This window comes from Neoarius graeffei, chromosome 15, assembly GCF_027579695.1.
Source record: "Neoarius graeffei isolate fNeoGra1 chromosome 15, fNeoGra1.pri, whole genome shotgun sequence".
Classification (NCBI taxonomy): domain Eukaryota; kingdom Metazoa; phylum Chordata; class Actinopteri; order Siluriformes; family Ariidae; genus Neoarius; species Neoarius graeffei.
In genome coordinates this window covers 26,728,586-26,741,464 of record NC_083583.1, presented here as the reverse complement: position 1 = coordinate 26,741,464, position 12,879 = coordinate 26,728,586, and the positions used below count along the sequence as shown (strand labels likewise).

Below are 12,879 nucleotides of genomic sequence, written 5' to 3'. Positions count from 1 at the left end.
AATAAACCCCTTCAGGGCGATTGAGGAGTCCATCACACAGTCAGAGTTTATTTTCTGTACATGATCCTTACACATCAGCTTTTATAGTTTGTTAGGTAAATCAATAATGCACACAAACATGAAAAGCAGCAAAGAAGTCATGCTATAGCCTGGAGATAGCTGGTGGAGAACAGAGTCAACGGAACAGACCGACGAGGTCCATGGCATTGTGGGAGAACTCAGGCCTGCTGGGTTGAACAAATGGCCAGGTGATGAAAGGTTAGTTCACACTAACGGGGGCGACTACACCAGCCAAGGCCAACACCGCCTCTGTGTACATCATAGCACTGCCTCAGAGAGCAGCGAGCCGTTTTAGACCTCGTCACAGAAGGTAATCCCAGCCTGAGACGCAAACTTGGGTTTAGGAAGCCCTTAAATATCAAAATGCAAATTTTTATACATCCTATACACCTAGCAGAACCAGCAGAGACATAAAACTTGCTCATACTTTCAGCATCTTCAGAGGAAAGCATCTTTATTTAACAGAGTCGCAAGCCACCATTTTGAACGGCAAACTCCTTGATCTTTGAGGTCACTTTACAAGGGTAAGTCTCTTAGGACTTGTTGAAACTTGCGATGCAGTAGGTCTTGGCCGTGTCTATAAAGGACTGCAGGCAAAATGCTCTGACGTTAATAGCAGGTTGCCCAGCTGTGCTGTCTCTAACCAGACCTGCTCGACTGCAATTAAAGCACACATCAAATGCACATTAAAGCCCCCACTGGTCCCAGGCACAGGGGGAAGGCATTTAGAAGCACAGCCTCCTCTCCAGGCACGTTCCACCTGCCAAATGCTGCCTGTCATTTATTCAGAGGCTTCTGATATCCTTCCAACCTTAATTTCATTTTGCCTATTTAAGATCACCACAGTCATATTTACAGTCAGTCAAAGACCGTGTACACGCCTTATCAAACCGGCGAGAACGGAAAAGAGGTAATTTTGCCGAGATGGATGGGTTTAGTAGACTAAACGCTTCAGGAAGACTTAGCGAGGAATGGGATAGGAAGCAAATATGCAATCATGGCTGCTGGAGAATTTGAAAGTACATCTTATTTCACACAGCCCCAAATGTTTATCTGAAGGCGCTGTAGAGGGAGGCGGAGAGAGGAGCCAGCCAAAAGACAAAAGCTCGGCAGTATGCGAGGCGCATATCAATACACTTCAACAGCTGCTTCTTCAGTTCTTTACTGGTACGCAAACGCACAAGAGTCACTCCATGAAGCAAACACTCAGCTAGTCAATGCTCACAGCAAAGCATTCAGGAAGCTGGGGAGTCTGGTATGCAGTACTGTTTTATGGTCAGAGGGCTATCAATTGGCAGTCTGTGGTCAGGACGCAAACCCAGCAAAGTATTTCAGCAGATCGAACCAGGTTTGTTTGTTTGTTGTGTAGCAGATCAGACCAGACACTAGCTACAGGGCTAGAGGTGTTAGAAACAGATTAACAGATTTCAATTTATCTACCCTTTCTTTGACCGATTCCGTTCAACTTTTCCCCCTCCCCCTTCCAACAAGCCATGTCAGCTCAACATGGCTGATTACGAAAACAGAATATTTGAAGAACTGCATTTTCCTCCTCTCCAGGTCAAATTCAAGACCATGGCATCATCCGTTCAGAGCGAATGACACTAGAAAACCGCAATAATGTGAAGCACCACTACAAAAAGCAAAGACTACAGGTAACTTGTCCTCATTCGTTCATGTTAGGCGTTTATGCAGAGTTTTATGTAACTGCCCCTTATTTTAGTTAAGCAAAAAGCCTCCCTCAGCATCATATGCATGCTTCTAAAACAGTCCTCACTCCTGGAGTAATAATTAGTTTTCTATACATAACAGTTGCTCTCAAGCACTTATCTACTGGGGAGTGGTGACTCCGTGCTACCAATAAACATCAGCCTCAGGCAACCTCAGCCAATCCACCCAACACCCATCGTCACACTGGTTCGAACAAAGCCATGGCTTCAACTGGCAGTCACATCATAACATCTTTACTGGAGTGAACCAAATTTAGACGAGGAACACAGTAGCTCAGTGGAAAGTTCTCAAGCAGGCTGGTTTAGACTTCTGCCATCATGACCGATGTGAGGAAATTCGCAAAGCAAAAAGTGAGCACGACTTAATTAGCAGCCCCTCGATGTCCGTGGACCATCCACAGGCCACCACTTCCAAGGTTTATAAAGTCACTGGGTTAAAGTTCACCTAGATAAAACTGACTTCTACTGGAAGCAACTTTTTATTTACCATAACTTCGTATTTATCTTACTTAGCATCCATTTACCTTTCAGCAAATTTGCTTCTCCCCCAAGGCAGAATGCATTTATGTTTGGTCCGAGTGCCTCAGTCAAAAAAAGTTGCTTCGGAAATAGGACGTATAAATAGCTATTTTACGCAGAAATGAAACTATTCTGAATCCGCAATCCCCTGCAGCTGTGAATGAACCAGTTGTGAACAAAGCTTTGATTGTTATGCAGACTACCTCATTCTGAGAGAAGAATGCACACAATTTAGACCTAAACAAAGATATAAAGCAGTGCCTTATAAAGGAGCTGCACTGGTTAATGACGTACAGGGAAAAATTAGGTTTTTTTTTTTTTTGGGGGGGGGGGGTCCTTTGTGCCAAGTTGCACCCTATAATTTCGCAGTTGAGAGGTTGCATATTAAAATGCAAAGATTTTAGAACAATGTGCACTACAGTAGGATTTCAGATGGCAGCAATGCTTTCCCCATTTAATCACTGCACTATGAACTTCAGTTTCCTGAAGGTTTCTGCACATTACACAAAGGACTGATTGCTGAAATTGGCACACAAAAAAAATTCCAAGCAGCTGAACAGACTGCAATTGACATGCGACTTCTATGGACATCTATGGTCTTTCATTCAGCAGGATTTTCTCGGTGCTATTTTAGTAGTAATAATGCAACTACATCATCATGGAAACCGGAAACCACCCAGATGACTGAAAAGCCATCTCATTTCACCTTTTTCAACCAAGTCAAATACTCAACCATCTGAAAACTTGGTCCTCGTTTGGGTTAGAACTCAATTCCACTCCATCGATATTCTGCTTAGTGCTCCAAATATTCTCACCTGCACCTGAATTTAAATTGGAATTGGCATGGCCCAAACCAGAACTGCAGAATGTATTTCAGAGGTTCGAGGTTTTTTTTTTAAATGAAAACTGTTCCCTTAGGAAAAACGCTGGGGGGGGGGGGGGGGGGGGGTGTAGAAATGCCAGCACTATAGTAGTGCTCCTCGCATTCATACTCCTGTATTCATTTAGAAAAAACATTACCATCCTGAAGAATATGGTTGTAGAGCCAATGATTTTCCGTTTCAAAATCTGGCTTTTTCCATTTCGGACAATGAAAAATTCCGTTTCACAATTTCAGTTCAAAAGTGTTCTGTTTGGCTCCGATTTAGTAATTCTGGCTGACAGTTTTACTCGGGTTTCAAAGTACTGCATATCTATCTATCTATCTATCTATCTATCTATCTATCTATCTATCTATCTATCTATGTGTATACACACAATTACACTGACAGTAGGCTGATAAATTGCATTAATTAAAAAATTAAAGTGAGATCACAGATTGAGACAACTCAAAATACTTTAATACTGATAGCAAAATCAAGAAACTAGGATCACAGTTAACTAAATCCATCTCAAAAAAAGTAATAGCATATATAATCTCAATATAATATTGACAGTACTGAAATTAATATTCAGTAATACTTACTGAGCCTGTAATAACCATAATTCACAACTGACACCAACAATACTCATAACTGACTGTTTAAAAATATTACTCTGTAGCCATCTTTTTTTAGTACACCACAAACTCATGAAACAATGTTTCCCAACGAAAACACAGAACACACTCTCAAACAGACTAGAACAGTTTAACTCATTGTAACGACAGTCCTGAATAGTCCTTGCAGATCAATCATTGAGCGCTTTCAGAGTACCTAGAAACACTGCTCGATATCACCATTATGACAGAGCATCATAAGTTGTTTAGTGTTGGTCTCCATGAGACTGAATCTGTCATTTAGATGTTTATGAAACGCGCGTTTTTTGGATTTCAGGTGGTCCTTGCACACGTCAACCCTGACGAAAATCAATGCTGTGGTCACAAAACTTACAAAATAAGATGTCATTGTCAGCGTAGAAGTCATCTGGAAATTGCTTCGCACGCTCAGAAGCCGTAACTCTACTGATAGGATGCATCAGTTTCTTTTTTGCGGTCGCCATTCTGGTTGCGACGCGGGGAGCGAACCTGAAAACGAGCAGCTCACTGGCTGGCTAGGTGTGCCACAAGCCAATCACAATCACCAAAGCTGCCTTGACCGGAAAGGCACGTCTGCTTGGGCGTTAGCGGCAGTTACGCAGAAGCCTTCTGCGGCAGTTATACTTTGACACGCAAGCAACGTTGAAAAAAAATGAATACAAGCACAGATACACTAAAAAGCATTTCCAAAAACTGTTTGGCAGTCAAAAATTCCGTTCACTATAAAAATTCCGTAATTTCCGTCCGTTTTCCGCCATTGCGGAAAATCATTGGCCCTGTGTTTGTATTCGGTTGCATCCCTATTAAATGATCAGCCCCACCCAAATCACTCACCTCATAAGACCAGACGCACTGCACCCCGGCAAATCGGCGCACGCAGCGTCCCACCTCCACGTCCTCATGCGTGGTGTACATCTCCTGTAGGCACTGGCGGATGTGCGGCACCATCCTTCGCAGCACCTCGCGGCTCATGATCACGCCCGGGCCTCCCATGCAGAAGTTCTCGCCAGGCTCCAGTGCCAGCTTGCCCAGCTCATCACGAGCGCCCATCCCTGTCTGGCCCAGGAAAATAAGCTCGCTGCTGTTCAGACTTCGCAGGAAGCTTTCCAGGCGTTCACTCTTGATGTAGACGTCATCGTCAGCACGCATGAACCACTCGAACCGGTCCAGGTAGTGGTCGTGCATGTACTTGAGCATCATGAAGGATTTCTTCTGGGGAGGGTAAGAGTCGTCCACGTTTTTCAGGGCCACAATAGGGATGGGGATGGACGTGTCTGAACCCTCGCTAGAGAAGAACTCCACTTTGCCTGGAATGGTCTGAGCCCAGGTCCTGCACAACACACACAGGCGATGAGATGAGTTACAGTTCACAAGATGATGGTGAAAATTAAAAGTAATGTTTATTCTGAAATCTCTTTGGACATCCTTGCAAATATGCAGAAAAATGCAAAGAAACACAGATCAAATTCCATAATTGTTCTTTCTGTACAAGACTTCCATATACAACCCCGATTCCAAAAAAGTTGGGACAAAGTACAAATTGTAAATAAAAACAGAATGCAATAATTTACAAATCTCAAACTGATATTGTATTCACAATAGAACATAGACAACATATCAAAATGTCGAAAGTGAGACATTTTGAAATTTCATGCCAAATGCTAGCTCATTTGAAATTTCATGACAGCAACACATCTCAAAAAAGTTGGGACGGGGCAATAAGAGGTTGGAAAAGTTAAAGGTACAAAAAAGGAACAGCTGGAGGACCAAATTGCAACTCATTAGGTCAATTGGCAATAGGTCATTAACATGACTGGGTATAAAAAGAGCATCTTGGAGTGGCAGCGGCTCTCAGAAGTAAAGATGGGAAGAGGATCACCAATCCCCCTAATTCTGCGCCGACAAATAGTGGAGCAATATCAGAAAGGAGTTCGACAGTGTAAAATTGCAAAGAGTTTGAACATATCATCTACAGTGCATAATATCATCAAAAGATTCAGAGAATCTGGAAGAATCTCTGTGCGTAAGGGTCAAGGCCGGAAAACCATACTGGGTGCTCGTGATCTTCGGGCCCTTAGACGGCACTGCATCACATACAGGCATGCTTCTGTATTGGAAATCACAAAATGGGCTCAGGAATATTTCCAGAGAACATTATCTGTGAACACAATTCGCCGTGCCATCCGCCGTTGCCAGCTAAAACTCTATAGTTCAAAGAAGAAGCCGTATCTAAACACGATCCAGAAGCGCAGACGTCTTCTCTGGGCCAAGGCTCATTTAAAATGGACTGTGGCAAAGTGGAAAACTGTTCTGTGGTCAGGAGAATCAAAATTTGAAGTTCTTTATGGAAATCAGGGACGCCGTGTCATTCGGACTAAAGAGGAGAAGGACGACCCAAGTTGTTATCAGCGCTCAGTTCAGAAGCCTGCATCTCTGATGGTATGGGGTTGCATTAGTGCGTGTGGCATGGGCAGCTTACACATCTGGAAAGACACCATCAATGCTGAAAGGTATATCCAGGTTCTAGAGCAACATATGCTCCCATCCAGACGACGTCTCTTTCAGGGAAGACCTTGCATTTGCCAACACGACAATGCCAAACCACATACTGCATCAATTACAGCATCATGGCTGCGTAGAAGAAGGGTCCGGGTACTGAACTGGCCAGCCTGCGGTCCGGATCTTTCACCCACAGAAAACATTTGGCGCATCATAAAACGGAAGATACGACAAAAAAGACCTAAGACAGTTGAGCAACTAGAATCCTACATTAGACAAGAATGGGTTAACATTCCTATCCCTAAACTTGAGCAACTTGTCTCCTCAGTCCCCAAACATTTACAGACTGTTGTAAAGAGAAAAGGGGATGTCTCACAGTGGGAAACATGGCCTTGTCCCAACTTTTTTGAGATGTGGTGTTGTCATGAAATTTAAAAATCACCTAATTTTTCTCTTTAAATGATACATTTTCTCAGTTTAAACATTTGATATGTCATGTATGTTCTATTCTGAATAAAATATGGAATTTTGAAACTTCCACATCATTGCATTCCGTTTTTATTTACAATTTGTACTTTGTCCCAACTTTTTTGGAATCTGGGTTGTAAATCTCTTACACCAATACTTATGTTGACACAGACAGGATGTGAGGAAAGAGGAAGTGTGTTTAAAATCCAACTACAGCCAAAAAAGGAGGGATTTTGTTTAGTTCTGGTCACCATGACCATGTTCGTCAGCATGTTTGATAGGCATCACGTATGACAAAGTTCCAAACAAGCTACGAGTGGCAGCAGATGTAGTTTACAACAGCCGTGAAGTACACAGACAGGGATTCAGTGCAGTTCTAAGGGGAATCCAGATGGAGAGGGTTGCGAAATCAAAACATTGCCAGGGAGTCACAGCTGGACACAAAAGTAATACAAACCACTGGCGTATGGGGGGAGGAATCATCAGGAAAACAAACATTTAAACCACAGGTTAAAAAGTCAACGATACGGTAACCATCTGATCATACACCATAACCATAGATTAGACGATCAAGAAGAACCACTGGTTAAGTAAATTGTTACAGGACGTATGCAAGAACCTTAAGTGTAATATGATAACGTAAGCTACAATAAGGGTCACAGAACTAGACCCACGTATCAGGCATGTATTAGAGCATTTGAGGGACAAGACAAGAGTCTTGCTCTGGGCTCTCTAGCAGTCTCAGAGTACGAACCCAAAACATCCTGTCACTAGAACATAATCCTGACCGACTATTCTCTAAAGTCACGTTAGAACAAGATTATACAATAAAAGAGATTGTAACCGGAGAACTAAAGCTTTGTTCCTGTCGTACACAGCCCAATCTGGTCAAGTTGGCATATTTTTCCCCCCCTCTACTGTGGTAAACTTTCCCATGAGGAACAAAGGTTGTGCTGCTGTGTTAATTTTTCCCACGTGAAGCCCGGGTGTGTCTCAAATGGAGTGACAAAAATAGTGTTCAATATGAATCATGTCCACCATGAAACCCACTTTTCTATCAAGAAATTTAAAAAAAAAAAAAAGTAACTACAAGTACCCTCAATAACAGTTTCCTCATGTCAGTGTTTCCCTGGGCAATTTTCTCTGCACCAATCTCCATTTGAGCCTCATGAAGAACTCAAAGGAAGTGAAGAGTTTCCACCTTAACAGTCGGAAATGAAGACCAAGAATGGGACATGATACTTTTTTTTTTTTTAAAGGAAGGTTTAAGTTATCTTTCAGGTCAATCTTAACACGGGTGGAGAAAAAAAAAATCCAATCTAGTTTAGAAAATTAGGCCAACGAACCCAAGACTCTAATTTTGCATCTGAATACAGGCCTAAAGCGTTCCATGACTGCATGTGGAGGCAAAAAAAAAAAAATCAGCGTCTGAAGAACGTTTTCTTCTCAAGCCAATGTTTAATTTTTATCTTTAGCACACACACACACTGCATTCTCAGCCTAACATTTTGAAGCTTAAACATATTACTAGCTTTTGACTGACCAAGACAATGATCTGAGAGAAAGTATAGAATGCTAGGGACCATTTTATCAAATTAAGGTAGCAAAATTACATTTCTTGTTCATCTTTGAACTCTACAAAGTTATACGGAGTATCCCCCCCCCCCCCCCCTTTTGAACCCTGGTGAAGTCCAGAAATTTTCCTGGTGGGCCTCTCCATGACACTTCTACTCAGTACTACATGTGAACTAGTCAGTCAGTCTGCTAAATTTTGCTTCTGTGGATGCATGTAGACTACACAATTGAGGAGAGGCAGTGGAAAGGTGGTGCAGAGAACACAGGATAAAAGAAACGAAACGCTTTGCTGGCAGTTACAGCGTTTTCAAAAATAAATTAAATGAACTCAATTCCAAATAAGCTGTTAGTGAGGTGGTTGTAACGCTGCCGAGAGCAGCACTGAAAACGTAGGTACATACATGGTGGCACAGCCCAGCAAATTACAGTGCTTGATTAAAATAGATTAGATTTGTGCAGCATTATTGGTCATCCATTTTTGTACTATTGTTTTACATTTTCAAAACACACACACACACACACACGTGTATTTCTGTGATATTGTATACGTCGTCCTAATGTAGCCCTTTGGCATAATACTAATTGATGCCCCTTCATGCGTCATTGTAGATAAATATAGCAGGACCCACTTTAAAGCAAATTCCAGGGTTCGTTTTCATTTCCAGTCCAGCCCTGACCAGCCCAGCTAAATTACCATACATACGAAAATTCACTCCTACAGAAGAGCTTCCAGTTTAAAAATAAATAAAAAATATAATAATAATAATAATAATAATAATCTGCCTGGAAGCCTACGCCAGGTGTCATTTGTTATCCTATAAATGTATAATGAAAATTAATTGAACTAGAAGTATTAAAGCAACCACATGCACAGTGATACGGTGTATAGTGTTGCTGCCTCATAGATCCTGAGTTCAGGTTACTGTCTAGAGTTTCTCTGTGTGTGTGAGAGAGAGCGAGAGAGAGAGAGAGAGAGAGAGAGAGAGAGGTTCCTCCGCTTTCTTCCCACCTCCCAGAAGTCAGAAAGGAAACTCTGAATTGCGCGCACACACACACACGTGTAGTGCCCTGTAATGGTTTCCCATCCAGTGTGTATTCCCACCTCACTCCCAGTGTTCCTGGGCGATAAGCAGGATTAAGCATATACTGAAGATGAATGAATGAACGAATAGCTCAAATGAGCCAGACGCAACAACACTGAAGCCTGATGGATACATTACACTCCAGAGCTACACAAGGTAGTAGTTACTGAAGGCATATGATCACCACATGTCCATGGTGAATATGATAAACACCTGATGGAGCCCGTCAGCTGAGTTCTTTTATTTTTCCTCCCATGGTGGGAGTCTCTTGTTTGTGTGGAGAATAACAGCTGCATACATCTAACACCCCCTTGTGTGTGGTGCTCTTTCAGGATTTTCACACTCAGTGTGATGGCTGTGTGCCCTTTCAGGATTTTCACACTGTGATGGCTGTGTGCACAGGGTGCTCTTTCAGGATTTTCATACTCAGTTTGATGGCTCTGTAGGAGACTGGTGCTCTTTCAAGATTTTCACTGTTTGATGGCTCTGTGGTGTGTAGGGTGCTCTTTCAGGATTTCTACTCAGTTTGATGGCTGTGTGGTCTGTGTGTAGGGTGCTCTTTCAGGATTTCTACTCAGTTTGATGGCTCTGTGGTGTGTGTAGGGTGCTCTTTCAGGATTTCTACTCAGTTTGATGGCTCTGTGGTGTGTGTAGGGTGCTCTTTCAGGATTTTCACACTCAGTTTGATGGCTGTGCGTGTGTAGGGTGCTCTTTCAGGATTTTCACACTCAGTTTGATGGCTCTGGTGCGTGTGTAGGGTGCTCTTTCAGGATTTTCACACTCAGTTTGATGGCTCTGGTGCGTGTGTAGGGTGCTCTTTCAGGATTTTCACACTCAGTTTGATGGCTCTGGTGCGTGTGTAGGGTGCTCTTTCAGGATTTTCACACTCAGTTTGATGGCTGTGCGTGTGTAGGGTGCTCTTTCAGGATTTTCACACTCAGTTTGATGGCTCTGGTGCGTGTGTAGGGTGCTCTTTCAGGATTTTCACACTCAGTTTGATGGCTCTGGTGCGTGTTTAGGGTGCTCTTTCAGGATTTTCACACTCAGTTTGATGGCTCTGGTGCGTGTGTAGGGTGCTCTTTCAGGATTTTCACACTCAGTTTGATGGCTCTGGTGCGTGTGTAGGGTGCTCTTTCAGGATTTTCACACTCAGTTTGATGGCTCTGGTGCGTGTGTAGGGTGCTCTTTCAGGATTTTCACACTCAGTTTGATGGCTCTGGTGCGTGTGTAGGGTGCTCTTTCAGGATTTTCACACTCAGTTTGATGGCTGTGTGTGTGTAGGGTGCTCTTTCAGGATTTTCACACTCGGTTTGATGGCTGTGTGTGTGTAGGGTGCTCTTTCAGGATTTTCACACTCAGTTTGATGGCTCTGGTGCGTGTGTAGGGTGCTCTTTCAGGATTTTCACACTCAGTTTGATGGCTCTGGTGCGTGTGTAGGGTGCTCTTTCAGGATTTTCACACTCAGTTTGATGACTCTGGTGCGTGTGTAGGGTGCTCTTTCAGGATTTTCACACTCGGTTTGATGGCTGTGTGTGTAGGGTGCTCTTTCAGGATTTTCACACTCAGTTTGATGGCTCTGGTGCGTGTGTAGGGTGCTCTTTCAGGATTTTCACACTCAGTTTGATGACTCTGGTGCGTGTGTAGGGTGCTCTTTCAGGATTTTCACACTCGGTTTGATGGCTGTGTGTGTAGGGTGCTCTTTCAGGATTTTCACACTCGGTTTGATGGCTGTGTGTGTGTAGGGTGCTCTTTCAGGATTTTCACACTCGGTTTGATGGCTGTGTGTGTGTAGGGTGCTCTTTCAGGATTTTCACACTCGGTTTGATGGCTGTGTGTGTGTGTGTGGGGGGGGGGGGGGGCTCTCAGGATTTTCACACTCAGTTTGATGGCTCTGTGGTGTGTGTGTAGGGTGCTCTTTCAGGATTTCTACTCAGTTTGATGGCTCTGTGGTGTGTGTGTGGGGGGGGTGCTCTTTCAAGAATTTCACACTCAGTTTGATGGCTCTGTGGTGTGTGTAGGGCGCTCTTTCAGGATTTCTACTCAGTTTGATGGCTGTGTGTGTGTAGGGTGCTCTTTCAGGATTTTCACACTCAGTTTGATGGCTGTGTGTGTATATAGGGTGCTCTTTCAGGATTCCTACTCAGTTTGATTGCTGTGTGCGCGCTTGCTCTCTCTCTCTCTCTCTCTCACACACACACACACACACCCCACTCACCTATAAGCCGCCACTGCGCGGTTGTTCAGGTATTTCTGTGCGGTCATAACACCCACGAAGAGGAAATTATGGCTACTCTGGACGGCTTTCTCTGTTGGCGCCGGCAGCAGCATGCCGCTCCCCTGCGCCGGCCACCGCACCCCCCCGCCGTGCTCCTTCCTCAGCGGGCCGCTGATGCCGCAGCCTCCCCCGCCGCTCGCACTGCGCCTCTGCCCGGCTTTCTTCAGCTCCGTGGCGCGGGGTAAGATGAGCCTGGAAGCCAGAGTGAAGCCCATCACCAATCCCAAAAGCACACTGAACCATGCTCTCCGACTTCTGGTTGCCATTCCACCAAAAAACAAACAAAAAAAAGCCACACGATCTCCCGCTTCTCCTCGGGTAAGCGCGCGCGCGCGTGTGCGCGTGAGAGACTGTAGGCCGGTTTTAAACACAAGCCGCCCGCTGGAAACCCGGCTCGCGCGCTCTCATGGTAGCAAAGCGTCTCCTGCCACTAAAGCGCACAGCTTTCCGCCACATTCCCGCCGCACTGCGCCCTCCGCCGCTTCACCCAGCGCTCCCCGGTCGAGCTACAACAAATCCCAGCTCTCATGCAACAGATTTACGGAGTCCAGACAACGAGCAGCGTTCCCATTCCTCCTGACTGACTGACTATCTCGCCATTGTGCGAGCGACTGAAGAGCTGAGCGCTTTGCAGCGACGCGGCTGCTTCTTCTTCTGCGTCTGCTTTTACCTCTTCTTCTGCGGTGTGGGCTCGGAGAGGGGTCGGGCGCAGAAACGAACACAGCGCCGCCCACCGACCGGACTGCGAGCGAGCAAGCCCTTCTGATTATTGCTTTAGCTTTGGGGGTTTAGTAGGAACAGTGTGAACTCCATCAAATGTTTGGCTGCAGTTGCTGCATCTGTGTGAAGAGAACTGAAGTGACATCTGAGCATTTGTTTGGAATGGACGTGTAAAAAAATAAATGCTTTTTTTTTTCTCTAAATACAGTGGTGCTTGAAAGTTTGTGAAGAATTTTCTATAAACGTGACCTAAAACAACATCAGAGTTTCACACAAGTCCTAAAAGTAGATAAAGAGAACCCAGTTAAACATCTCATCTCATTATCTCTAGCCGCTTTATCCTTCTACAGGGTCGCAGGCAAGCTGGAGCCTATCCCAGCTGACTACAGGCGAAAGGCGGGGTACACCCTGGACAAGTCGCCAGGTCATCACAGG

The 12,879-nt window shown here is 44.4% G+C and overlaps 1 protein-coding gene across 1 annotated transcript in view; it reads right to left on the bottom strand.

Annotated features, from left to right (window-relative positions):
* The window catches only part of chsy1 (chondroitin sulfate synthase 1), a 108,397-nt gene extending 95,983 nt beyond the window's left edge, over positions 1–12,414 (bottom strand). The window contains exons 1-2 of the mRNA XM_060941093.1: positions 11,665–12,414; positions 4,660–5,155 (exon numbers count right to left, since the gene is read on the bottom strand). Of these exons, the coding sequence (XP_060797076.1) occupies positions 4,660–5,155; positions 11,665–11,990 (822 nt within the window). The 5' untranslated portion in view covers positions 11,991–12,414. The remainder of the gene's footprint in view (positions 1–4,659; positions 5,156–11,664) is intronic.
* Between the last annotated feature and the right edge of the window lie 465 nt (positions 12,415–12,879).